Raw genomic sequence first — 22384 nt, 5'->3', positions numbered from 1 at the left:
ACACAATAATCTTTGCTCAAAACGAGCGGGTAATACAAACTTTCTTGTGGTCTTCCACAAGATTTGGAGACTCACAAGAGACACCTAGTCGTCTAGGAGCTAGAAGCTCCAAGAGTAATGAATCCACAAAGAACTCGATGTAGTACCAAAGCTCGAATCAAGAAGAGCAAGAGAGATTTGGAGATGAAGCACAAAAACCGCAGCTCTCAAACTCACTCAAAGATTTCTCTCCAAAGATTTGAAATGGGAGAGGCAAGAGGTGTGTGTGAGAGAGTGGGAGGTGTTTCTCAGGTTAGAAATGGAGTTTTGTGCGTGCTCTCCTGTGGGGAAGAGTGTGGGAGGTGTATATAAAGGTGCCCACAAAAGCAGGTGGCCGTTGGGGAAAGTTGGCCAAAAACCGGTTGAACCGGTTTGTAAACCGGTTGAACCGGTTTCCACCAGGAAGAACTCGGTTCACTGACCTACTCAGCCGGAGAGTTGACCGGACCCAAAACCGGTTGAGCCGGGCTCAAATCCGGTTGAACCGGTTTTCCCAAAATCTGCACACGACTTTTTCTGACAGGACTGACTGGCAGACTGGCAGTGACAGAGCGGAACAGTGCAGAAACCGGTTGAACCGGTTTTAGGTCCGGTTGAACCGGTTTTTGAACTGTTGCACAGATTTTGAGAAAACCGAAGTGAAACCAGGGAAAAATGGAAGTTTTAGATCAAGGATTTTGAGCTTTAGTACCAACACCAACCTTCTTTATGGATCCCCCTTGATAGTACGACGATTCCTATACTCAGGTTAAATAAAATATAATTAAGTAAACTCCTTGAGTCATTGGTGTCTCAAGTGTGATTTCTCCATGGTGTTGCTTCATAAGGATCACAAACATCTTTGTCTCACCTTTTGAAGCAAACACAAATCGAGCCTATGACTTGTGCCATTTCACCATATATGAGTTCAAATCATGGCTTCAAGTCACCTTACTGATGCATCAACATGTTGTAACTCTTCATAGCTGATTAGTTCATCGACTTAGTGCAAGTACTCTCTTCTTCACCTTAGCCATGGTACCTCGGTCTACAAGCCGTCGCTTGGCCTTCACCTTCGCTTAGTTCCTCGAAGCCCTTTCCTTGCTATCTTCACCCTATCAAGCCATTCTTGAGTCACACCCTATTGAGCAATCATTGAGAGAATCATTTCTTCAATATTGTGAACCTTGCTTGAATGTCATTTAGATATAACTGCTAAGATCAATCAAGCTCTAGTTTGATTCTCATATATTTATATATGGACTAATAGTAATATGGTCAAGCCAATTCACGATTCCTCATATCTTATTCACTTTGGCTTGACCAATCCTCTTAATCACTTCAACCTCTATTATGATCATATTTATGCATAGTGATTTCTCAGGACTTGTCCATATATTCAAACCAATATAGAGACCATATTATATCCATTTGCATTGTCTCACTGGTTATTTGACCTTGTGTTGAACCTTGTTCACTGATCATTATACACTATTCAAGTATGTTCATCATACTGAATTCCCTGTTCAACACTTAGCAAACTTGTTAGACCTTTAAATGTGTTGTTATCCAAATCACCAAAACTCACAAAATGGATGAATGCACTTTCAGTGAATTTGTCGAGCTTGGAATAGAGAAGTGTGTCGTGACTGTATACATTGGATCCAGTCCGCACCATGCGGAATGGAGTGTCTCTGCTTCGGGTCACAGATTCAAAGACACCTGCCAAGTCGTCGCTCGCAAGGCATTGAGGGCCCTGTGTCAAATCTACGAAGAAGAAGTGGTCGACACCCCGCTCAGATTCTTTCCACCCTTTCAGAGAGACCGTCCAGTTTGGATGGCCAGGATGAGTGCATTGGAAGGGCAGCAGCTGCTTGAGGACGACCCCACAGTTGTGTACCTCACTGCATACCTGCTCACCTTAGATGCACAGTATGATTTCTTGGCTCGGCACCACCGTCAGATGATTGCCTGAGCAGAAGATGCAGAGAAGCGCAACCGTAAGCTCCATGTGGATCTCACCACAGCTCAAGCCCGTGCAACTGCCTTGGAAAGTCATGAAGTCATTGCTGTTGAAGCCCTGAAGCAAGCCAAGGATGAGCATGTCCAGAAGTTGATGGAGGCCTACTTGGTAACCCGCAACCAACGTAGAGCCCTGTGGATCCAAGAGCCCGCTCCATCCAACTCAGTTCAACCCATGAGAGCTAAAGATCTCGAGATTCTTGAAGGTCACCCGATCTCTATCAGAGGAGAGAAGAAGGCTTGAGAACTCCTGGAAGGAACCATAGTCTTGGAAGGAATGCTAGTCTCCCCTCAGGCTATGGATAAGCAAGAGCACCTCGAGTCCTCCCAAGATTCCCCGCCGGAGTTGTTTGAGCCCCTCACCATGAAGAAGATTCCAGCACCCTCCCTTGAGGTCAAGGAAGAAGCTACAAGCACCCCACCAGCACCGTCGCCCTTTGAGGAGCTACAAGAGCCAGTCTCGCTTGAAGAAGAGTTCAACCCCGTCCTGCCATCTCAGTCGCCGCCAGAAGAAGTCATCAACCTTAGCTCCCTCTTAACCCATCCAGAAGATGTCTCAAATTGAAGTAGTGTGCCAGCCTCGCTAGAAGAGAAGTTGCCCGGTCTGAAGTTAGTTATGCCCAGTCCTCTGCATGCATTGGGTAGTGAAGTTTTTCTTCACTTTGGCTAGAGCCCTGCATGTATGAGAGGTAACCGTGTAGTCTCGTGTTTTTAAAAACTCTAATTGTGTGGCCCCCTAGGGCATTTCAAAATGAATTTTGCTTGATGTTTTCTCCCCTTTTGAGTGCATATGTGATGCTTTAATGTTAGTGCTCATAAGTCACATTTAGCATAGTTCTCAGTTCAGGAGCCGAGCAATAGTAGTTATGCTTAGCCCACGAATCCAAGTAGTTCGTAATATTGAAAACTCTATTCTTCCCTTATTCAAAATATTTGATTTGTTTGTGCTTATCATTGCTGAGCTTGTGTGTTTTATTTCCTTTTTTTAAAAAGGGTTTTCTCTAAAAATATAGATAACAAATTAGAGCTAATCCTCACCTTATGCTTCCATTCTCATCTTAACCCATCTCAAGAGAAAAGTACCTTACCCAAGAAGATACCGGGAAGCTTACCCTTGAAGCATGGAATAAGCTACAGAAGGAACCTGTCCAGTCGCTCAGTCAAAAGGACCGATCGTGAGAATCAAAGCACTGTCCCTGAGTCAAAGTAAACAGAAAAAGAGGACAGAAGAAATTATTACCATACGAAGAGGCAAAGATTCTTGGAACCAGAGACCATAAACATCAGGGTCATAGACCCCACCACTCACCCGTGCCCACCCATGCGTGCTCCACCTCCAACCACCGCCCCACACCCCCCCTTTGCAGCACTACCGCCGCCCATGCCCCCTTTGCAGCGCACCCACCGCTATTACCGCTAGCAACACCATCCCCCTTCCCCTCCATCGCACCTGCTCCATCACCACCACTCCGTAACCGAACACCACCGCTCGCCTATAAAACTCCTCCACCAGCTCCCTCAGTTCCCATCCTAAGCAAAACACTCCCGATAAAATCTCCTCTGTCAATCCACAAACAAATCTATTTTCTATTTTCTCGCCCCTAAGATCACAATACTTGATTACTTCCATATATATAAAGTGGGACAGGGAAGACGGGCGCAAGAGCCCAGCCCAAACCACAACCAAGAACTACCGCCCACCGGGCACCGGCCGCAGTTCCCCTTCTCCTCGCCCCCACCACGCTAAACCCTCCTCTTTCCTTCTCCCACCCGAACAACAGCAGGAGACCGGTATTCCGCATCCCTACCCAGCAATGGTGGACGCGGGGCAAGCGGCGAAGCGGGGGAAGGCCACGGATGAGAAGGGGCAGCCGTCGGCGGCCGCGCGGACGCCTCGCCAACACACGCCGGATCACCCACCCTATTGCTGGGTAATACCGTACTCGCCGCGGATTCGCTGATCGATTACTCACCCCATTGCCGTTTCTTCTTGTGCTCCCCCCGAATTATGGCGTCTGATCTAAAAACATTAACGTTTTAGGTTTTGTAATTAAGGCAACACTGTTTTTAGTTAGTTTTATTCCGCGATTAATTTGCTCTGTTGATCTCTGCATAATCGAACGGACTAGTAAATCAGTTATTGTGTATAGCCACCTCCGATTTAGAGGCCACATCACTAGAGCCGCCTTGCCGATCGCCCATCAATGGAGGATTTCCCCCCTCTTTTATTTTGTTGAGAATAGAGCGTTTCAATAGGGTTCGTACTTCGTACCAGCCTCCATTTCTCCGTGGGGCACCGATTACCACTTATGCTTGACATTGTGGCCCTGTTGGGTTGCAGATGATCGGCGAGGCAATTGACGAGCTGGCTGAGGACGGCGGCTCGGAGGAGGACTCCATCTCGGCCTTCATCCGCGCCAGGCACCCTGGCGTGCCCCCCGCGCACGATAGGTTCCTCCGGCACTACCTCGGCAAGCACGTCGCCGAGGGATTCTTCCTGCGAAACGCTGCGGGGCGGTTCGAGCGCAACCCCGAGGAGAACGCAGCCGAGGAGCTCCCGGTGGAGCAGACTGAGGCCGGCTCGTGCAACCCGGCTTCCGTTGGGTCTTTGGTGGTAGATGCCAAGCATGGCCGGGGCAGGCCGCCGAAGGATGGCTATCCTTCGACACCGCCTGAAGGCAGGAAGGATGGCGGCGCGGGTGCTCAGTGGATGACACCACATGCAGGTTCTTCTTCCACACTAGCCGCTGCTGCCAAGGGTTCTGTTCTAATGTCACCGGTTGCTGCTGCAGACAAGGACGAAAGCCGAGCACCATCCTTGAAGCCCAAGCGCCGTCGCCGGCTTCGCAGGCAGGGGATGGCCACGACCGCTGACAGCTCCGGCGAAGCACTCGTCGCAGGCAAGAAAGATAGCAGGGAGGAGCATGAGCCACCGCGTGAGCTGGCACTGGTGATCCTCGATGATAGCTCCAACACACCAACCATGGACAAGGCATGCACCAAGGTCCCTCCAACCACGCGACCTGTGGATGGTGGGCAGCCTCTCGATCTGTCAGCTACACCCAAGGGACGTCGCCGGCAACGCAAATCAGTCGCGGTGGCTACTGGTGGCCGCTCTGCTCTTACACCTGGCAAGAAGCTAGGTTGTAAGGTCTCATCTGCATCGCCCAAGTTTGCACCGGTGGTTGCCGCTGGCTGTCGTACTCCGGCTTCAGTTGCTGACCAGGGCGGCAGGAAAGCATCAGCGACGCTGAAGCGGCACGGGCGGCCTCGCAAACTGTACCCAGTTAGCGCTGACGAGATTTCAGATGATCCAGAGATTGCTTTGCTCGCGTTGCCTTCTCCAGACACTAGCGGCGTCATACCCGTAGCTCCAAAACTTGGCTACCTGACCTGAAGCATTTCTATCACGATTGTTAAACGTAATGCGCAGGATGATAACTTTAGTGTGTTCACTTTTACTGAATTATTAGGTTGCTTTGCGGCTTATGTTTAACTCAGTCATAGCACTTCTTTAAACTGTGTGAATGATAACTGGTTTATTTGAATCCCTTCTGCAATTTTTTTGCAAATCATTTACATCTGGGAACTTCAAACCTCAGACCAGAATTTCATTAAAAATGAAAAGGTACAGTAACTCTGTCGAGGCCAAATTAGCTTTCTAAAATACAATAAAATGGTTTTGAATAAAATTTTCACTAATCATCACCAAAAACTGGTGAACCAACCATTGGTAACTCAGGATCAACAAGCACAACACCCTTCAACGGGCTCATTCCAAGCCGGATGAATTTTACCGTATACACTGATCCTCCAACGTTGTTGGACACGAATTATTGAATGCGCCTGTCGAATCTGTAATGCGCGGTCAATGGTCTCATGCCTCCCAGCCTCTCAAAAGGGTGGCACGAGCAACCCTGTTAACTCCTAAGGTGAAGGCCCCCATCCTAAGGTCGCAATCCAGAGATTTGCACATGGCTTTCATGTGTTGAAAAGCACTGCTCATGTACTTTTCTAGTTCATCGTTAACTTTCTCCTCATCCCACATGAAACCTTGAATGTTCTGCACCATCAATCAACATGGCACAAGAAAGCAGATTAGAGCAAGGAACCAATCGAGCAATGAAGCAGCGACGAACAGGCATTTACCTGCACCCATTCAAAGTAGCTAACGACCACGCCACCTGAATTAGCATATATATCAGGTAATACTACTACCCCCTTCTTGGCGAGAATCTACAACATATGCAAGAGGCAGAAGCTCAGAAAAATAATAAAAAAGGTTGCAAAATTGGTTGTGTTCCTGATACTACTGTTCAATAGATGGTTCTACCTCGTCTGCCTCTGGATCAGTTGGATGGTTAGCAGCTTCGATTACAAATTTGGCCTTCACGTCTGGTGCATTATCCCTGCGCAAAACCAACCAATTACCAGAAATCAACAATCCTGGGGTACATCTACAACAGAGCTAGGAAACAAATCAAAAGCAGTCTATTCACAAAACAAAACTGGCATATTTTACCAGGCCATGAATAGGTACCAACACATATTATGGGCGAAAATTGTTCAAAGAAAGCTATGAAACTAACAATAGACAAGGACACTGGTTCTTACTTGTTAAGAACTCCACCTAAGGCGCAGGGGACAAGAACATCACAGTCATGCACTAACAACTCGGTTGAATCCAAAACTTCCGCACCATCGAAGTCTTTCATCGCATGACCTTCATTCCTATGCTTCACCAAAGCAGGTATGTCTATACCAGCCGTGTTTCTAATTGAACCTGTCACATCCCCAATTGCAATAATCTTACCACCTTTCTCGTGAATAAGTCGAGCAGCCCATGAACCAACATTGCCAAAACCCTGCAAGGTTTACATATTAAACCATATATATTGCATACTGACACGATAGCAAATATACAAATATAGAGTTTTTTTAAAAAAAACTAATATTTCAGTAGGTAACCTGCTATAGGGAACATGTGGTTATCCTTTTATCATCTTATAAAAGTACATTCGATGGACATATGTGAATAAACTATCACTCACTTGGATCACAAAAGTTGATCCAGAAATGCATTTTCCATATTCAGCGAGTAGGGCCTCGGTAGCATACATTACGCCTCGCCCTGTTGCTGCATCCCTGCCCAGTGATCCGCCAAGATCCTACAACAACAAACAAAAAAGAGTAAAAATGATAATAACTATTGTGTACATTTTTTCTGTTATATTATACTTTGTAAAAAAGTTTATTGGCACCAATTTAACTTGCTGCCACATTTTTTCACTTACTATTGGCTTCCCAGTGACGACTGCTGGGGAGTGACCATGAAATTTCGAGTACTCATCCAGCATCCATGCCATGGTCTGTCACAATTGCATAAAAGGTACAAATGAAAAACAAGATAGCTGAGCATACAAAAAAAAATAACAAAAGCAATGTTAGGCCTACTTGTGCATTGGTCCCCATGTCAGGAGCAGGGACATCTGTATGCGTTCCGATAAGATCATGAATTTTCTGGGTAAATACTCGTGTCAACCGCTCCAACTCACTTCTACTTAGTTCACCAGGAGAGCACCCGATCCCTCCCTTTGCTCCACCATATGGGACTGCAGCAACAGCTGTCTTCCATGTCATGAGTTGAGCAAGGGCATTTACTTCATCTGGATCAACCTGCCCGACAAATCAATAAGATTATGTTTTAACTATTAGATTGCTGAAACATACAAGAAAATTATAGTTAACAAGAACTAGTTGATTTTTTTGAGATTTTGCAAACCTAGCACGCAAAAAAAAGGAAATTTGGATCCATACCATTAAAAGATCACCACTTTGGATCCATACCATTACTATCTCACTTACATGTGGGTCCACATGAGTCAATGACATGTGGGGTCCATGGTATATATCTAAAGTTTGGATCTTTTAATGGTATAGATCCAATTGTTCCTTAAAAAGTAAGGAACTTGTCAAAAGTGCAACGCTGGATTTTCTATTAAAAACACAACCGATCACAATTTACAACAGTTGCTTATACACAGGTAGTTGAAACAAGCAGCAGGTATAAATTCAGCTGACTGTAGATGGTTAAAAAAAATCTGGAAATAGATAATTAGATATATCATAACAAGACATCCAGTACAGATTTTGGATAGGTTTTCACAGGTTGAACTAGCATTAGCCTTTAAGGAAGTATAAAGTTTTGGACATTCGCAAAAGGCCATTAGAAGATTGGTTGAAGAAAATTTTACTACACATTAAGTTGTTGCTTTTTTTATAGAAGTAAACCTGACTTTTATAGAAAGCTTAGAACGTTACAGTGTCAACAACTGCTGGGGAAAAAGACTACAGATTGAGCTGTTCTATGGGATATGTAACGTGTTGCCATCATAAAAAGTGATGTGAGCCGCAAATGTTTTTTTTCATTTTCTGAGGGGTCAATGTGAGAGGGAGCCGGCAAAAAAGTTTAATGTCCCGTTCTATCACAATGGCAGGAGGGAGAAATAGTGGGGGAGCTTTACAAAATGACAAGCGATGATTTAGACAGCCACAGGGGACTTGTTTAGTTTACCAACTCGAAAAGAAACAAACAGTGGCCCTGCTAAAGAGAAAAAGTGACCACAGCCAAAACATGCCTGCTTTACAATTGCTGCATTATTTGTATTTCTGGAAGAGCACACACAATAGACAGAACAGAATCGATCCCTCACCTCATTGTGATAGCGGATGCCGCCTTTCATCGGCCCGCGGGCGTTATCATGCTGCACGCGGAACCCCACGAACGTCGCCAAGCTGCCGTCGTCTTTGGGGATGGTGCATTCCACCTGTGGGGAAACCCATGAGCAAACAATTCGACCAGCACGAACGATTAATAGAGAGACGCCACAAGCAACACGGCGCCGGGGGGACCCCCACCTTGATCTCCCGGAACGGGATGAGCAGGCTCTGCTCGAGCTTGGAGTCGAGGCCGAGCAGCTTCGATGCCCGCCGGAAGTTGCGGGTGGTGGCGGCGAGCGCGTTCATCGCGGCGGCAACTTTTTCCAAGAAGAAGGTACTAGGATCACGAGGACGTGTTGTGGGTTGTGGCCGCGAAAAGGAGCCGCCTTCCCAGCACCGCGGCGGCGCCGACAGAAACAAGAAGCGCGCGCGCGCGCGCGACGACGACGACGAGAGCGAGATCCGGGCGACCTAAAAAGGGCAGGAGGCGAGGCTGGGACGAAGAAAGAAGGCGGCGCGTTTCGTCCGAGGATCGAGGAGGCAGGCCCGGCCGGGAGGGATGGAGATCGGGAGTGAACCGCCGGGATGTATTAATAGCGAGGGATCGAGAGAGAGGGGAGGTGGAGGCGGGGGCGGAGCTGGAATCAGACTGGAGGATAAGATCGACGCGCGGCGCGGGGCTGAATTCCGACTCGTGGTGAGGGGGGAGTAGAGTAAAATAGCTGGCTTCACGATCTGGGACTCCTGACCTGGGGGAAGGAGGAGAGGGAAGGAGTTCGCAAGTCAGACTGACATGTGCTCTCTCTCCGATGTTGGAGTGGGACTGGAACTTCGATTGGAGACAGCCGTACGTCTTCTTGATGACCAAACGGGATTCGCTAGTGGTGGTGCGCGCTGATGCCGGATAGGGAAGGGAGATCGAATTCAATTAGGAAAAGTTGTGGGAGAGGCCGCCACCGCGCCGAGGGAGAGTTCTTCCTCCTACGCGCCGAGTCGCCCGCCCATCCCATGGCTGGCTTGTCTCTCCTGCCTCCTTTTCCGTCCACTTACCAAAAAAAAAATCGCCTTTTGCGTGTGGGTCCCGTTTGACAGTGAAGATATTATTTCAGGGCTGGGCCGGGCCGGGCCGGACCGGCTGGCTGCCGGTGCGTCTGTGCGTGTCGAATGCCGTGTTCGAACTTTTTGGTGCTCTTTTTCGTTCGGGTGATCTCACCGAACAGAACTGAAAACGTCAAGTGTGAGTGCTTTTATTTTTATTTCTTGTCGTCGTTGCGTCGCTGGATTCTCTGCAGCCTTTGCCCGTGCAGCCAAGCATCGCCCTGACAAGGCAGGTAATGTCCAAACCTGAGCTTTGCATCGTCCTGTCATATCCACGTTGTCTTTTCAGGCTCTGTTTCAACCGTACTCCTTGCGGACGCTTGAGGTACGTAGGCATCTTGATTGCCAGACGTCCGGATGATCGTTGGCGTTGGCGCCGACCGCCATAAAGGCGAAGGAGCGCACTCGGCGCTGTGCCGTAGTGGCATCTGATCTGAGGGCTGAGGCAGGCAACAACTTCCTCGTTCACGGAGGCGCCTCCCCAGGAAAACGGCTGCCCAAATGCTTCACGGTTGCGCTTGGCCCTTGGGCATGGGAGGAGCCCGGTGGGCGGTGGCCGGTGGCGTACAGCGTACTGGCGTCTCGCCATGCCATTTGCCATTGGCACATAACATAACGGATGGTATCCATTAAAAAAGATGGGTCAGATCCGTACATCCGCTACCCGCTAGGACTCAGGAGCGGCGTATCGCACCGGCCGGCCGCCGCGTCCGCGCTGACTCGGATAAGCGCGTCCGCCTCGCCGCGTCGGCGTCATCTAGTGCTGCTCACATCCTCATCTCGAATTCTCTCAGCCAAGCCCTCGTGTCAATGGGTGGAAGGATAATCCTATTCTACTCAAGTCATCGCCACTACTCGCCAGTTCATCGCAAGGCGTGTGTGCCCACGCACGAACCCAAATCAGGTCCACCGTATCGCACACGACCTACACGTCGGCTTTAAGAGAATTCTTTTAGTACTAACAGCTAGCCTTTGCGTCAAGAGCCAACAGCTAGCCTTTGCGTCAAGGTTGACCCATCCGAATCGGAACACCACCAATCTCAAGGGAATTCCCGTGTTAAATTTGGCAGGTAGAGAGTGAGTGATGTCGCCCTGTCGAAGATCAGGTACAGTCATGCAAGAGTAAAAGGCTGTCTAGAAACTACATTATTCCCCAGCTCCCCACCATAAGGAAACGCTGAGGGCGCTGTGCTGCTAACAAATAAATGCTACAGATTGTTGGTCAACAGCCAAGGTAAAGTTTGAAAGAATTGCAAAAGAATACTTTCCCACTGCCAGTTATGGTTGGATTTTTCTGTACTTCTAGTCTGTTGTTCAAGCAGCAACGCCAACGCTTAACATCCGTGAGCTGAAAGAGGCGACTGTGTTTGTTTGCACCAGGTCTTGCATTGCTGACGGCCTGAACAGAACAACTGACACTCCAGCCTTTTGGTGGCAAGGAGCAGCTGTGCGTGCCTCGAGCAAATCGAGGAAAGGTGCTGGCCCAGATGAAACTGAAGGAGGAGCAAATAGAGAGAGACTTATACCATTGACCCCATCTTCTAGTGCCTACATATACAAGTAGCATGGCTTAGCATACAGACAGTAGCTTTCTCTGTAGAGGGTGTATCTAAGAACCAGCTGGTCGACTGCAGCAATCACATCTCACGTGTACCCAGACCACCAAAGGGATAGGCAGATTTGTGGACTGCAAGACTCAAAGCGCAATCAACAGAGCGTGAGATTAAATACACTGCTGTCTGCTTCCCCTCTTGGCTTCCAAGTTTCAACATCTGAAATGATGAAAGGGGGTTGTTCTTTCAGTCCAACTCACCGAAAACTCGACCTGCCTGTGGGCAGAGGCGAAGCTAGCACAAAAATAAAGGTGGTACACTACTCAAGGAACTTGTAAATTTTCTTGTGATATATAATAAATATTACTCAATTTACAAAGAAATTCTTGATACACCCTGGTGCCCGTGCACCAGACAAGTACTACTGGCGTCGCCCCTGTTTGTGGCCTAAAATTCGCTTCCACATAGGACCGGAGGAGTACTAACTACTAACCAATTCAGTTAAATAAAAAAAATAACAACCTCACTCGGGACCTGAGCCGTTCTTACCCTCTCTTCCTGCTTCCCTCTAGCTAGGAGGGACGAAGTCGGATTGCATTTGTTTTACTAGATGGGGATTGAGATATTGGGAGTAGAAACTGATCTCAAAGTGAGTAAACGTATTCCATGCACAATTTCAATTGAAATTAATGTGTTCCAGGAATAAAATGGATGTACACTTTACATTGCAACAGGAGTTACATATTAAATCACCTCAAGGTTCCATTCAACATTCATTTACGCAAAGGCGATCAGCGGTCTAATAATAAACACTTGAAACTTGAGTATTAATTTATGTAAACTTGATCAGCGATCTAATAATAAAACGCTTGTTGAACTTTAGCACTCATTTATGAGAAGTTGATCATCCATTTATCATAGTAAGAGAATCTAGCCATTCAGCGATGGCCGTTGGGTTCAGAATTATGAAGAGGATGTGAGTGCGTGCAAGATTCGAAGACTGCATAAGCTTTCTACTTCTGTTTTTTAGCAAAGCATCAGCGTTCTACGTACCTTTTTTTTAGAAAATCTTCAGCGTTCTACTAACTATTTGCTCATGTACTTTTGGGCTAGCCCAAGACAAAAGCTGTCTGCTTAAAGCTCTAGGTCCAGTCCAATACACGTATCGACAGCACATAGCCGCTAGGGCCCTTTGCCGTCGGAGGCCTGAAGCGGACACCTCCCCTCGCCGTACCCCAGAGCCGGGCCTATCAGGCTCATGGGCCAAGGCATAGGAACGCACTTATGTTAATCTGGTCTCAAGTTTTGGTTTCAACCCAAAATAGTAAAAATTGAATTAAAACCAGCCCAGACCAGAATTGGCTGGTGATGAGCTCATGGTCCGGAAATATTTCCCTGTCTATGCGACTGGCAACAGCGAGGTCGCCGTCTCAGACTATTTTTATTGTGCTACAACAATTCGGGTTTTCTTCTGTGAGCATTTTTTCCTTATGCAAGAACATATATAATCGTTCCCAGTTGACAAATGACAACAGGTGTTTTCAACCCGAGAAGCTGTTCGTTTTTTATCTCAATCAATATAGATTGGAGGGGGATTAGATGTTTAAATCCATAGCAAGTCAAAATGTCTTCTAATTTTTTCAACCCTTCCAATCTATATATATGACATAGAAATAACGGAAAGGCCCGAACAAATGGGTCACTGGAAAATGTGGAAGGATTTTTTCCCCCGTCGAGTAAAGGCATTGTTGGTAACTTATCTATTCTCCATTGCTTAAGCGATACTATATCTTTTAGTTAGAGAAATAAGTTGCTGCAAATCCCTTATCATGTAATACTATTGTGATTTTCAGAAATGAGTGAAACTCATCTAGTAAAAAACACATAAAGAAAGACAGAGAATGAACATCTATCTATCAACTAAGTGCCACTCTTGCCCACTTTCTACATACATATCCCTCACACGTCTACTTATAAGCACTGCATTGCAATACAGAATCCACAACATCTCTGACCTAGAGCCTAAATAAATCTCAACACATTACAATATGCAACATGCATCTTGATCTTAATTACATCTACACCTGTTTGTGAAAGTGGCATGCCCATATGGACCTGTTTGTGAAAGTGGCATGCCCATATGCCCAGTTAATTTGGCTACAATATATAGTATACGATATAGTGTGCATTGTATACGTACCCCTATTCCAAAAGGCAGGCTAATAGGGACCATCAAGAATGCCTACACACCTGTAGCATCTAATAACCTAGGCCTCACCTTTGATTAGTAAGATGATTCCATCTCCGATCCGTGCAACCCCTACAACGAACAGAAGGATTAACAATTGCAGAGTCGCCTCATCTTTCTTTCGAGGCCATCATTAGTGGCAGCCTATGTACGCAGTACGCATATGCGTGCGTGCGTGCTCTTCTTTCTCCAAAAACCCCTTATAGTGCCAGCAGATGCTATGCTACGAGGCATCCAAGGCGAACGAATTGTCCCTGTGCCGGCCGGCGCTGCATACGGTCGGGATCAGGCGGATCGATCGATATCTGCTGCTCCTTGTTCCTGCAACCTTTTAACAGCCGATCTCTTTTTTTTCTGGAGTATTGTATGTTGCGTCGTTGCGCGCGCAAAGCTGTTTCTTGTAGCAGTACGCTCTTGATGCTTTCATGCAGTACTAGCTAGTTCGTCTGTATGGAGTATATCTTTTCAGAGCTCCAGGCTAATCATTTTATGCTCTCTGAATCTTTGACTATTCAGGACGTCGCCTGGCCTCTCTTTCAAGCCGTCAGATCATTGGTGCTATCCTCGTATGTTATCTTTCTACAGAGATCGCGTTCTCGGAAAAGCTCGTCGAGGTTCCCTTGGAAGAAAGGAACGAAGCCGATAAGGGCCGGTTGGATCAGAGAATACGTTTACTACTCACTTTCAGAGCAGTTTCTAATAATACTCCCGATGTCTCGATCGTCTAACGCCTGACATGCCTCTTTTTCACAGTCTCTCCTAGGAGAGGAATCAGTCCAAGCCAAGCTTCTCTACACTCCCAAGCAAGTAAACCCAAACTCACATTCACAGTCTCGGCCACAAAATTAATCTTTAATCCCAAACATAAAAGACCATACATGGGAAAGAGAGAGAGAAGAAGAAGAAGAAAAGTCATATAGCCGCAGCCTCTAGCTACATCAGGCTTGAATACAGCGTTCCTTCTTGTAGTCACTAAGCTGGTGTGTTCCCCTAAACAGTACCTGTAAACACGTTTTAGGTTTGCATTTATTTGTAAAAAACAATCATTTCTCGCTAATTTTCCAAGTGACTTTACCTAATTACTGGGTTCAGGCGGATTTGTTTCAGAATGTTGCAATCCTATTGATTTTTTACATATAACGTCCGCTAATTTATAGAGGTTATTTCTGCATTTTCTCACCTTTCGCTTCAGCTCTGGCATTTGGTGCTGTTTTAATTGGAAGTTGGTAGCTCAAAACATATATCTTCAGGCGGATAAAAGATAAGGCTGTCCGCACTCGAAAGCTGTAAAGCATGCGCTACCGGATACAGTTAGAAATGCAGTAAAAATCTGCTGCAACGTTGCACCTTACCGCCCACCTTAAATTAAAGGAAGACATGAAAAACGCTACTTCTAGAGCTACTCCAAATCTCCCTCCTCCCGTCATGGAAACTTGTGCGCTGACAGCGTGAGGCGATGTGGCTGTACGTGTGTGGTAGCATGGTAGAAAGAAATAATATAATATGTGGTAGTTGGTATAGAGTTGAGATATGAAGTAGATATGACTGCGGAGAATTGTAGTATAGAGTAAAGAATTTTGCTGACTAGGACAGAATATTCCTTTTAGAGTAGAAATTTAGAGTTATATGAGTGCGGATAGCCTAACAACCTGGAGCAGCGCCTGCAGCTTCTTGGGTTTTTTTTTTTTTGTTGAAGTAATCACAGCTAGCAGCCTGCAGATGACAGTGCCTGATGAGGCATGCTCTCCGCGGAGGGTCAATCACATGTCAACACGTCGCCATGGTCCTGCACCTGCTGTTGCCTAATAACATGGTCATCAGTAGTATATTGATGGTCTCCTTGTAGGGCTCATGTAGATTTGACCTCACACTCTGCTTTCCAGCAAAGCACGATAATAAATCTTACCTTCAAGGCTAGATCACATTCACATATGAAGGGTACGAGAATCTGTGCTCTACGTGACCACATCCTAGTACAGATTTCATCGCCATTTATAAACAGCGACAAGATCCACTACACGCATTTACCTGCTGGAGCCTGGATCCCTGTGCGGCTGTGCCATGTGTGAGCTTCAGCTGTGGCAACATAGAAAATGCCGGAGCCGTCAGAGACAGCACATTTGCAGATGTACCAACAGCAAAGTACTGGTGTGTGTGAAGACTGAGAGTGTGTTTGATTGAAGAGTCAACTAAAATGAAACCGTTTTTTGTTTGGTCGGAGCGTAGAGAGGAGGAGAGCGCTCGCGTCTAAGGAAGCTCTCGTATCTGGTCATATCTGGTCATTTTAGTGGAACGGGGACTACGGGAGCATTTCAATTATTTATAATAAATTTCTATATAAAGGCTTTAAAAGTCATTCGGTTCCTATTTTTCGAAAATAAACATCCAGAAAATAAGAATAAAGTCGGTCTATTTTTCTCCACTTCTCAACCAAATACACCCTAATTAAATGGAGAAGCGATGAGAGTATGTGCCTGAATCTGCAACCATATATTTCATCCAAGTAAAAATGAATCCGAACAACGAAACAACCTAGCATCTTTCGCCTCAAGGTTTTCAAACTTGCATTGTCTGAGAAGTGGGACAAGAACAGCAGCATTTCGCGTCGCGCTGCAGCCTGCAGCTAGAAAAGCCTCCCAGCAACTCCAGCTGTGTTGGCATGTGCGCGCGCTGATCTGCGTATAGTGTTTTTTGGGGGCGAACATGCACATGACTCACGCACGGCACGGATGAACGGCGTCCACCTGGCATCGGACAGGAACGAGCACACACTGAGCTCCAGCGGTCGCTCGCTGCAGCCTGCAGGGGAGAGCGAGCAGCAGCAGGAGACATGCACTTAATTCTGAAGCTGCTGCTCCCCCATGCGAGCTAGATACTCTCCATTAGCCAGTAGCTAGGCAAGGTTCCCCCCCAGTTAAGTTACTGACGGACACAAGCATCCATCGTCTACTGCTAGTGCTGGTGCTGGCCTGCTGGATTGGCTAGCTCGCTCGCGTGGGTGAGGCCAGTACGCCAAAAAGCTGGACAAGCGCAGAGACTTCATTGCCCACCGTCCGAGTGGCCATGAACTTGAATGCCCTCCTCCTCTCTTTCTCGTATAAATAGTAGCCGCGAGCTCGATTCGATCGTCCCCGGCTACGTCCACCCAGGCCCAGCCACAGATGAAGAAAGCGCAAGCCACCAGGAGGAGCTAGCAAAAGAAGGAGGAACGAAGAGAAGAGAGAAATTAACAGCTCGAGAGAAACGGAGCTAGATAGTAGCAGGGGCGCTGCTCGCTAGAGGCCGTTGATATGGCGCTTCGCGACGTGCTGCTGTCCATAGCGCAGACGCCGCACCGGCTGCGCAGGAGGGCGCTGGTGACGTGGACGCCGACGCAGGAGCTGAACGAGGTGCGGGACCGGTCCGGGGCGCGCATGAAGCGGCGGCTGGAGTGGTACGACCTCGTGGGGCTCGGCGTGGGCGGCATGCTCGGCGCGGGCGTCTTCGTCACCACGGGGAGGGTGGCGCGCGACACCGCGGGGCCCGCCGTCTTCGCGTCCTACGTCGTCGCCGGCGTCTCCGCGCTGCTGTCGTCCTTGTGCTACGCCGAGTTCTCCGTGCGCGTCCCCGTCGCCGGCGGCGCCTTCAGCTACCTCAGAGTAACGTTCGGTAGGTTAATAATTACGACTCTTTCATTTCCTCTCGCGCCATGGTTTCACGCTGCTACTGTACGTTTAAAAGGAAGGAGGAATCACTTGAATCAATTAATGAAACGTAACGGTCAGATATATGTGTACCGTAAATTAAAAAAATGTGTTCATGTCCTAATTAATAATAAAGGACAGGTACTTAATAAAAGTGGACAATGCAAAGCAAAACCCTTCTATGAATATGATCCTTCCTAGCTAGCTACATCTTGTCAGGCGAGTTCGTGGGGTTCTTCGGCGGAGCGAACATTCTGATGGAGTACGTGCTGTCAAACGCGGCGGTGGCGAGGAGCTTCACGGACTACCTGGCATCGACGTTCGGGGTCACGGAGCGCAACGCGTGGAGGATCGTCGTCGACGGCATCGCCGACGGGTACAATGAGCTGGACGTGCCGGCCGTCGCGCTCATCCTTCTCATAACCGTATGCCTGTGCTATAGGTAACAAATTAATAATGCATGTAGACCATTAACTTGTGCCTTTTATAGTCGTCTGTCCTTTGAGACTGTCATTAGTGATATATATAGGGTTCTGTGTTCTTACTTCCTGTATTTTATGATGGGCACAGTAGTAGTACAAATTCTGTGCATGACTTGCTATATCAATGCGATGACACAAAAACACATGGATACATTACATACTAGTAGCTTGTTCTCTGGCTGCTGTTGATTTTTTTTTAAAAAAAACACGCTTTGCAAAAAGATAGTATTAGCATCATTGACCAGACCGATTAAATTCGCAACTGCTGCACGCAGCACCAAGGAGAGCTCGATGCTGAACATGGTGCTCACGGTGTTCCACCTGCTCTTCTTCGCCTTCATCGTCGCTGCCGGCCTGTGGAACGGCAGCGCGAGGAACCTCGTGCGGCCGCACGGGCTGGCCCCCTACGGCGTCCGCGGCGTCCTGGACGGCGCCGCCGTCGTCTACTTCAGCTACATAGGCTACGACTCGGCGTGCACCATGGCCGAAGAGATCCGGGACCCCTCCCGCGCGCTCCCCGTCGGCATCGCCGGCTCGGTGCTCGTCGTGTCCGGGCTCTACTGCCTCATGTCCGTCGCCCTCTGCGTAATGCTGCCCTACACCGAGGTGGGTGACCATGCATGCGTACGCACTCCTGGCCGGTCGCTCGGTGCCTAGATAAGCTAGATGTTCTCGCCTCACCGTACGTGCAGATATCGGAAGCCGCCCCGTTCTCGTCGGCGTTCAGGGAGAAGGTGGGGTGGAGGTGGGCGAGCAGCGTGGTTGGCGCCGGCGCGAGCATCGGCATCGTGGCGTCGCTGATGGTGGCGATGCTGGGGCAGGCCAGGTACCTGTGCGTCATCGCCAGAGCGCGTCTCGTGCCGTTGTGGTTCGCCAAGGTCCACCCTTCCACAGGCACCCCCATGAACGCCACCATCTTTCTAGGTATACACACAACAAGAATGCAGATCTTTTTTGCAAGAAAGATGATACACCAGCGACGACCCGTGTTATAATTTTGCAGTAAAGTTGCAGTCGTACATGCCGGGTAGCTTGAAAATATTTTCTGCAAGTCCAGATATCAGCACTATTGAGTACAAATGTTTTTAACTTTTAACTCCCAAATGGTTGGAATGGTGACATAACTAGTGTTAAGAGAACTATATACAAAATAAAATACATCGTTCCCAAGAAAAAGCAGATCAAGAGAACTATATACATGTGTATGTGTAGAAAAAGGGACAAGCAAGCAGTAGTAGTAAATATAATAGTTAAAGTCATAAGCTTATGAATCTTAAGATAACTTATAAAATAAACCTAGTCTAGACCAAGTGAGCCATATAATAAATAAGCTGCCCTCTTGCCCTAGATTAGCTTCACTTTTGCTTTGATGCTCTGATATGGACTTCCAATATCGAGGGGCAGAGTCCACATAACAAGCATTGTTTTCCATGATTGAGTTATTGTTTCTATAGTTAGAGCAGGTTATTAAGATCAGTATACATTAGCTATAGTTAGAGCAGGTTGATGAATGCTCTGATATCCATAGTCACAGACGTGTCACTAGAGAATACAGAGCCCCCCTTTTTTTTGCAATACATTCTTACAGCCTAGCGCTTTCTTTGCCCAGGGTTCTGCACTGCATCATTAGCACTCTTCACGGAGCTGCAAATAGTGTTCGAGATGATATCCATCGGAACCCTGCTGGTCTTCTACTTGGTCGCCAATGCACTAATCTACCACCGGTACGTGAAGGTCGGCACAAACCGGCCCCTGCATGTCCTCCTCTTCCTGCTGCTCCTCACCCTGAGCTCTCTCGGCTTCTCCCTCTCGAGGAAGATCGATGGGTGGTGCCAGTGGGGGATGACACTGTTCGGCGCAGTCTCCATAGCAATCACCACCATCTTCCACTGCACAGCACGGCAGGACATCGCCGGACCCTCGTTGGAGTGGTCGGTTCCTCTGATGCCATGGCCTGCCGCTGCATCTGTCTTCCTGAATGTGTTCCTGATAACCACTCTCAAGGTGAGATCATACCAGAGGTTCGGCATCTGGAGCCTTGTGACCATAGTTTTCTATGTCTGCTATGGGGTGCACTCCACATACTCTGCAGAAGAAAATGAGATTGTCAATGCAATGATCCATCATGCAAATTTGGACATATCTTAGCAGTGGCAGGTTAATTATATGCCAGAAGTTACATTAGAGCTCAATAGATTGGCAATTAGGCCATCTTGGAGATGGTCCTAGGCCTAAAGATGGTGCAAAAGAGTATTTTGCTTTAGGTTAATCCCTCTTTTTTTTTCCTGCTTTTGTGCTTTCTGATTGGCCCAAAACTATTGGCATGTGCTTACTTTTTGCTCGAGGTACATATGCAGGATTGTGCAAGGCATGTGTCCGTTTGGCCAGTGATTTGAAAATCTATCTATTTTCACCACAACAAATGACAATGCCCTAGAATGCAGGAAACTATCAAACATCAGCATGATGACTGATCTGTTCCAGCTAGAAATTACTTTCACCTGCAACTAGCCATTCCTGCAGATAGAGCAGGAGTGAGCATACAAAAAAAATGTATCAAAGTTTACTGGAAAGCATATCCTAAAAAATGTAAAAGCACTGGTGTACTTCATAAAAATCATTGTAATTGAACCATGAGAAGCTGAAGTTAATGATTTTGCTTTTCTGTGTAACTCATACATGGAGAGAAATAAACAGAGGAAACCAAAACGAAAACTGTGTTTAGACTTCAGAATAATTACTGATACTATTTCAATCACACTATTTCCATTAGTATGGAGCAAGAGTTCGCTCAGATAGCTTTAACACATGAACACATTGATACCATTCATCTTTCATGCCATAGAGTTTGATGCCTAAAGGCACACAATTCACTTGTGTGTTTGAGAAAAGAATGACAGTTCCTCGCCAAGAAAAAATAGATCATACAAGCACATCCTCTAACCTTACTGGTCCAGGAAATAACTAGGCGTGAATTTCACAAGAAGCATAGAAGACATTTTTAGTTCTGAGAACTAAATAATCTGTATTCATGTTATAATAAAAGGAGGCTCCATACAAATTTCAAAAGTTACATCAAGTCCATTCCTAAAGAAGAACGTATTTACAATTTATCAAGACATGTAGACTAATGAGGTGCAAATATTCAATAGACTAGGCTTTGATACATGATAAGCCTAAACAATGGCTGTCATACATAATTGTATTGAAAGTTCAAGGACCACGCATGATGGAATGCGGGAGTAAAGCCGAACATCATGGAGCGAATCCATGCTTTCAACTCAGCATGCCTCATCGAGTCAAGGTACATACCTCAGTTTTATTTCTTAATGCACACCTCAAATGGTAGCCCAATTGTCGAACAGCACAGTGAGCCAAGGATTGGATGCCAGCATACTAAGGACCACACTCTGATGGTGAGTCCGAGATAGTACTAAGTGGATAGTGGTGCCTTCATCTGCACCAAATCCGCTGAGAAAAAACAAAACTATTAGATTGCAGTTCTGAACCAATAAATAATGAACTACATGGAAAACTTAAGTACCCATGTATTTTTCTCACCAGATAAGAAGATTCTGAAGAATAACAAAACTGTAGAAGGCCATGGAATACCTATAGTTCCAAAATTGTCATTCAAAGTAGCTAAACTTGCAGATTTGCAGAAAGCTTGAGGCTAATAGATGGAAAGCATTTCCCTAATTCCCTTCTCTCTAAGGTCCTCTTTGGCAGGGCTTTTGTTAGGGATTCTCCACCCTCTTAATCAAAAGTGCTGCCAAATGTGCACACACGAAAATGGCTTGGTGAAGCCAAAAACCAAGGAAAAACAATGAAGCCGAAGCAGTTTTCACTTAGAAGCAAAAGACACAAAAATGTGGCTCCCCCCACCCCCACCCCCCTAACACACACAAAAGATTTTTGTTTTGTCAGGGACTGTATTTTTTCAGTCCTTTGCTAGTGCCTTAGCCCGCCAACTGAGGTCTGTGACTCTGTGAGGCCAATGGTATCCTTTATATATTTTTTATTTTAGATCCTGAATGAAATTTCAGCACTGGGTTCTACTTTGCTGGTCACACCAACCTATATGTTGTGAAGCAATCATGCGAAGATTTCATTTTCAATTACATCCCCGGCAGAGTACAAGTGTTTAGTCCTTGTCAAATTTTTTGCTGTATGGAGCTGAAAAATCTGCAATCTACAAATTTAATTGTACTGTGGAGGGAACTCAATATTCTGTGCACTGTATCTCTATGAAGAATTCCCCAGCCTGAAGTTGGAAATCTTGATGACTGGATGAAAAAAGGGGAGACAATATTGGTACTCAACATCTACACATTAACATTCCTTATGTCCACGACTGCTGCATCAAATATACATTTTGATAACAATTAGTGGTACCAAAGCAAATATCCTCAAGATGAGGTTACACAGATTTCCCTTCAAAAGTGAGACAAAAGTTTACACTCACCTCTTGTATGTAAAACTATTGGGAGAAATTTGAATAAGTTGGATTCTACATGCTCTTCTTCATATAATGATGTTATTCTTGAAAGACATGTTCTA

The 22384-nt window shown here is 46.6% G+C and overlaps 3 protein-coding genes across 4 annotated transcripts; 2 read left to right on the top strand and 1 right to left on the bottom strand.

Annotated features, from left to right (window-relative positions):
- Positions 1-3572: 3572 nt before the first annotated feature.
- LOC103641906 (histone H1) lies at positions 3573-5615 on the top strand. Of its 2 annotated transcripts, NM_001365345.1 has the most exons (3): positions 3802-3971; positions 4382-4766; positions 4833-5574. In NM_001365345.1, the coding sequence occupies exons 1-3, from the start codon at positions 3855-3857 to the stop codon at positions 5435-5437; spliced, it is 1107 nt and encodes a 368-aa protein (NP_001352274.1). In that variant the 5' UTR covers positions 3802-3854; the 3' UTR covers positions 5438-5574. The 2 variants fall into 2 exon arrangements, with proteins under 2 accessions (XP_008663438.1, NP_001352274.1); XM_008665216.4 differs by having other exon boundaries at positions 3573-3971; positions 4382-5615.
- Positions 5616-5670: 55 nt separating this feature from the next.
- On the bottom strand, positions 5671-9688 carry LOC100193614 (glutamic dehydrogenase2). The gene is made up of 9 exons (NM_001138715.1): positions 8959-9688; positions 8754-8867; positions 7495-7716; positions 7335-7409; positions 7092-7208; positions 6655-6905; positions 6374-6449; positions 6190-6276; positions 5671-6103 (listed from the first exon to the last, which is right to left on the bottom strand). The coding sequence occupies exons 1-9, from the start codon at positions 9064-9066 to the stop codon at positions 5918-5920; spliced, it is 1236 nt and encodes a 411-aa protein (NP_001132187.1). The 5' UTR covers positions 9067-9688; the 3' UTR covers positions 5671-5917.
- Positions 9689-16523: 6835 nt separating this feature from the next.
- LOC103641904 (cationic amino acid transporter 6, chloroplastic) lies at positions 16524-22337 on the top strand. Its single transcript, XM_008665213.4, has 5 exons — positions 16524-17307; positions 17562-17784; positions 18100-18430; positions 18517-18748; positions 19434-22337. Exons 1-5 carry the CDS (start codon positions 16950-16952, stop codon positions 19970-19972), a joined length of 1683 nt encoding a protein of 560 aa, XP_008663435.1. The 5' UTR covers positions 16524-16949; the 3' UTR covers positions 19973-22337.
- Positions 22338-22384: the final 47 nt, after the last annotated feature.

This window comes from Zea mays, chromosome 10, assembly GCF_902167145.1.
Source record: "Zea mays cultivar B73 chromosome 10, Zm-B73-REFERENCE-NAM-5.0, whole genome shotgun sequence".
In the NCBI taxonomy this organism is placed as follows: Eukaryota; Viridiplantae; Streptophyta; class Magnoliopsida; order Poales; family Poaceae; genus Zea; species Zea mays.
The sequence above is the reverse complement of the archived record's forward strand: the minus strand, read 5'-3'. Positions and strand labels throughout refer to the sequence as shown.

What these genes read in the sequence shown, in the direction of transcription:
- LOC103641904 (XM_008665213.4), top strand. Translation starts at nt 16,950, where the DNA reads ATGGCGCTTCGCGACGTGCTGCTGTCCATAGCGCAGACGCCGCACCGG. An exon ending in CTACCTCAGAGTAACGTTCG is followed by an intron (nt 17,308 to 17,561) that starts GTAGGTTAATAA and finishes ACATCTTGTCAG; the next exon opens with GCGAGTTCGTGGGGTTCTTC. An exon ending in GAACGCCACCATCTTTCTAG is followed by an intron (nt 18,749 to 19,433) that starts GTATACACACAA and finishes TTCTTTGCCCAG; the next exon opens with GGTTCTGCACTGCATCATTA.
- LOC100193614 (NM_001138715.1), bottom strand. Translation starts at nt 9,066, where the DNA reads ATGAACGCGCTCGCCGCCACCACCCGCAACTTCCGGCGGGCATCGAAG. An exon ending in GATCAACTTTTGTGATCCAA is followed by an intron (nt 6,906 to 7,091) that starts GTGAGTGATAGT and finishes TAAACCTTGCAG; the next exon opens with GGTTTTGGCAATGTTGGTTC. An exon ending in GCTACTTTGAATGGGTGCAG is followed by an intron (nt 6,104 to 6,189) that starts GTAAATGCCTGT and finishes TTGATGGTGCAG; the next exon opens with AACATTCAAGGTTTCATGTG.
- LOC103641906 (XM_008665216.4), top strand. Translation starts at nt 3,855, where the DNA reads ATGGTGGACGCGGGGCAAGCGGCGAAGCGGGGGAAGGCCACGGATGAG. An exon ending in ATCACCCACCCTATTGCTGG is followed by an intron (nt 3,972 to 4,381) that starts GTAATACCGTAC and finishes GTTGGGTTGCAG; the next exon opens with ATGATCGGCGAGGCAATTGA.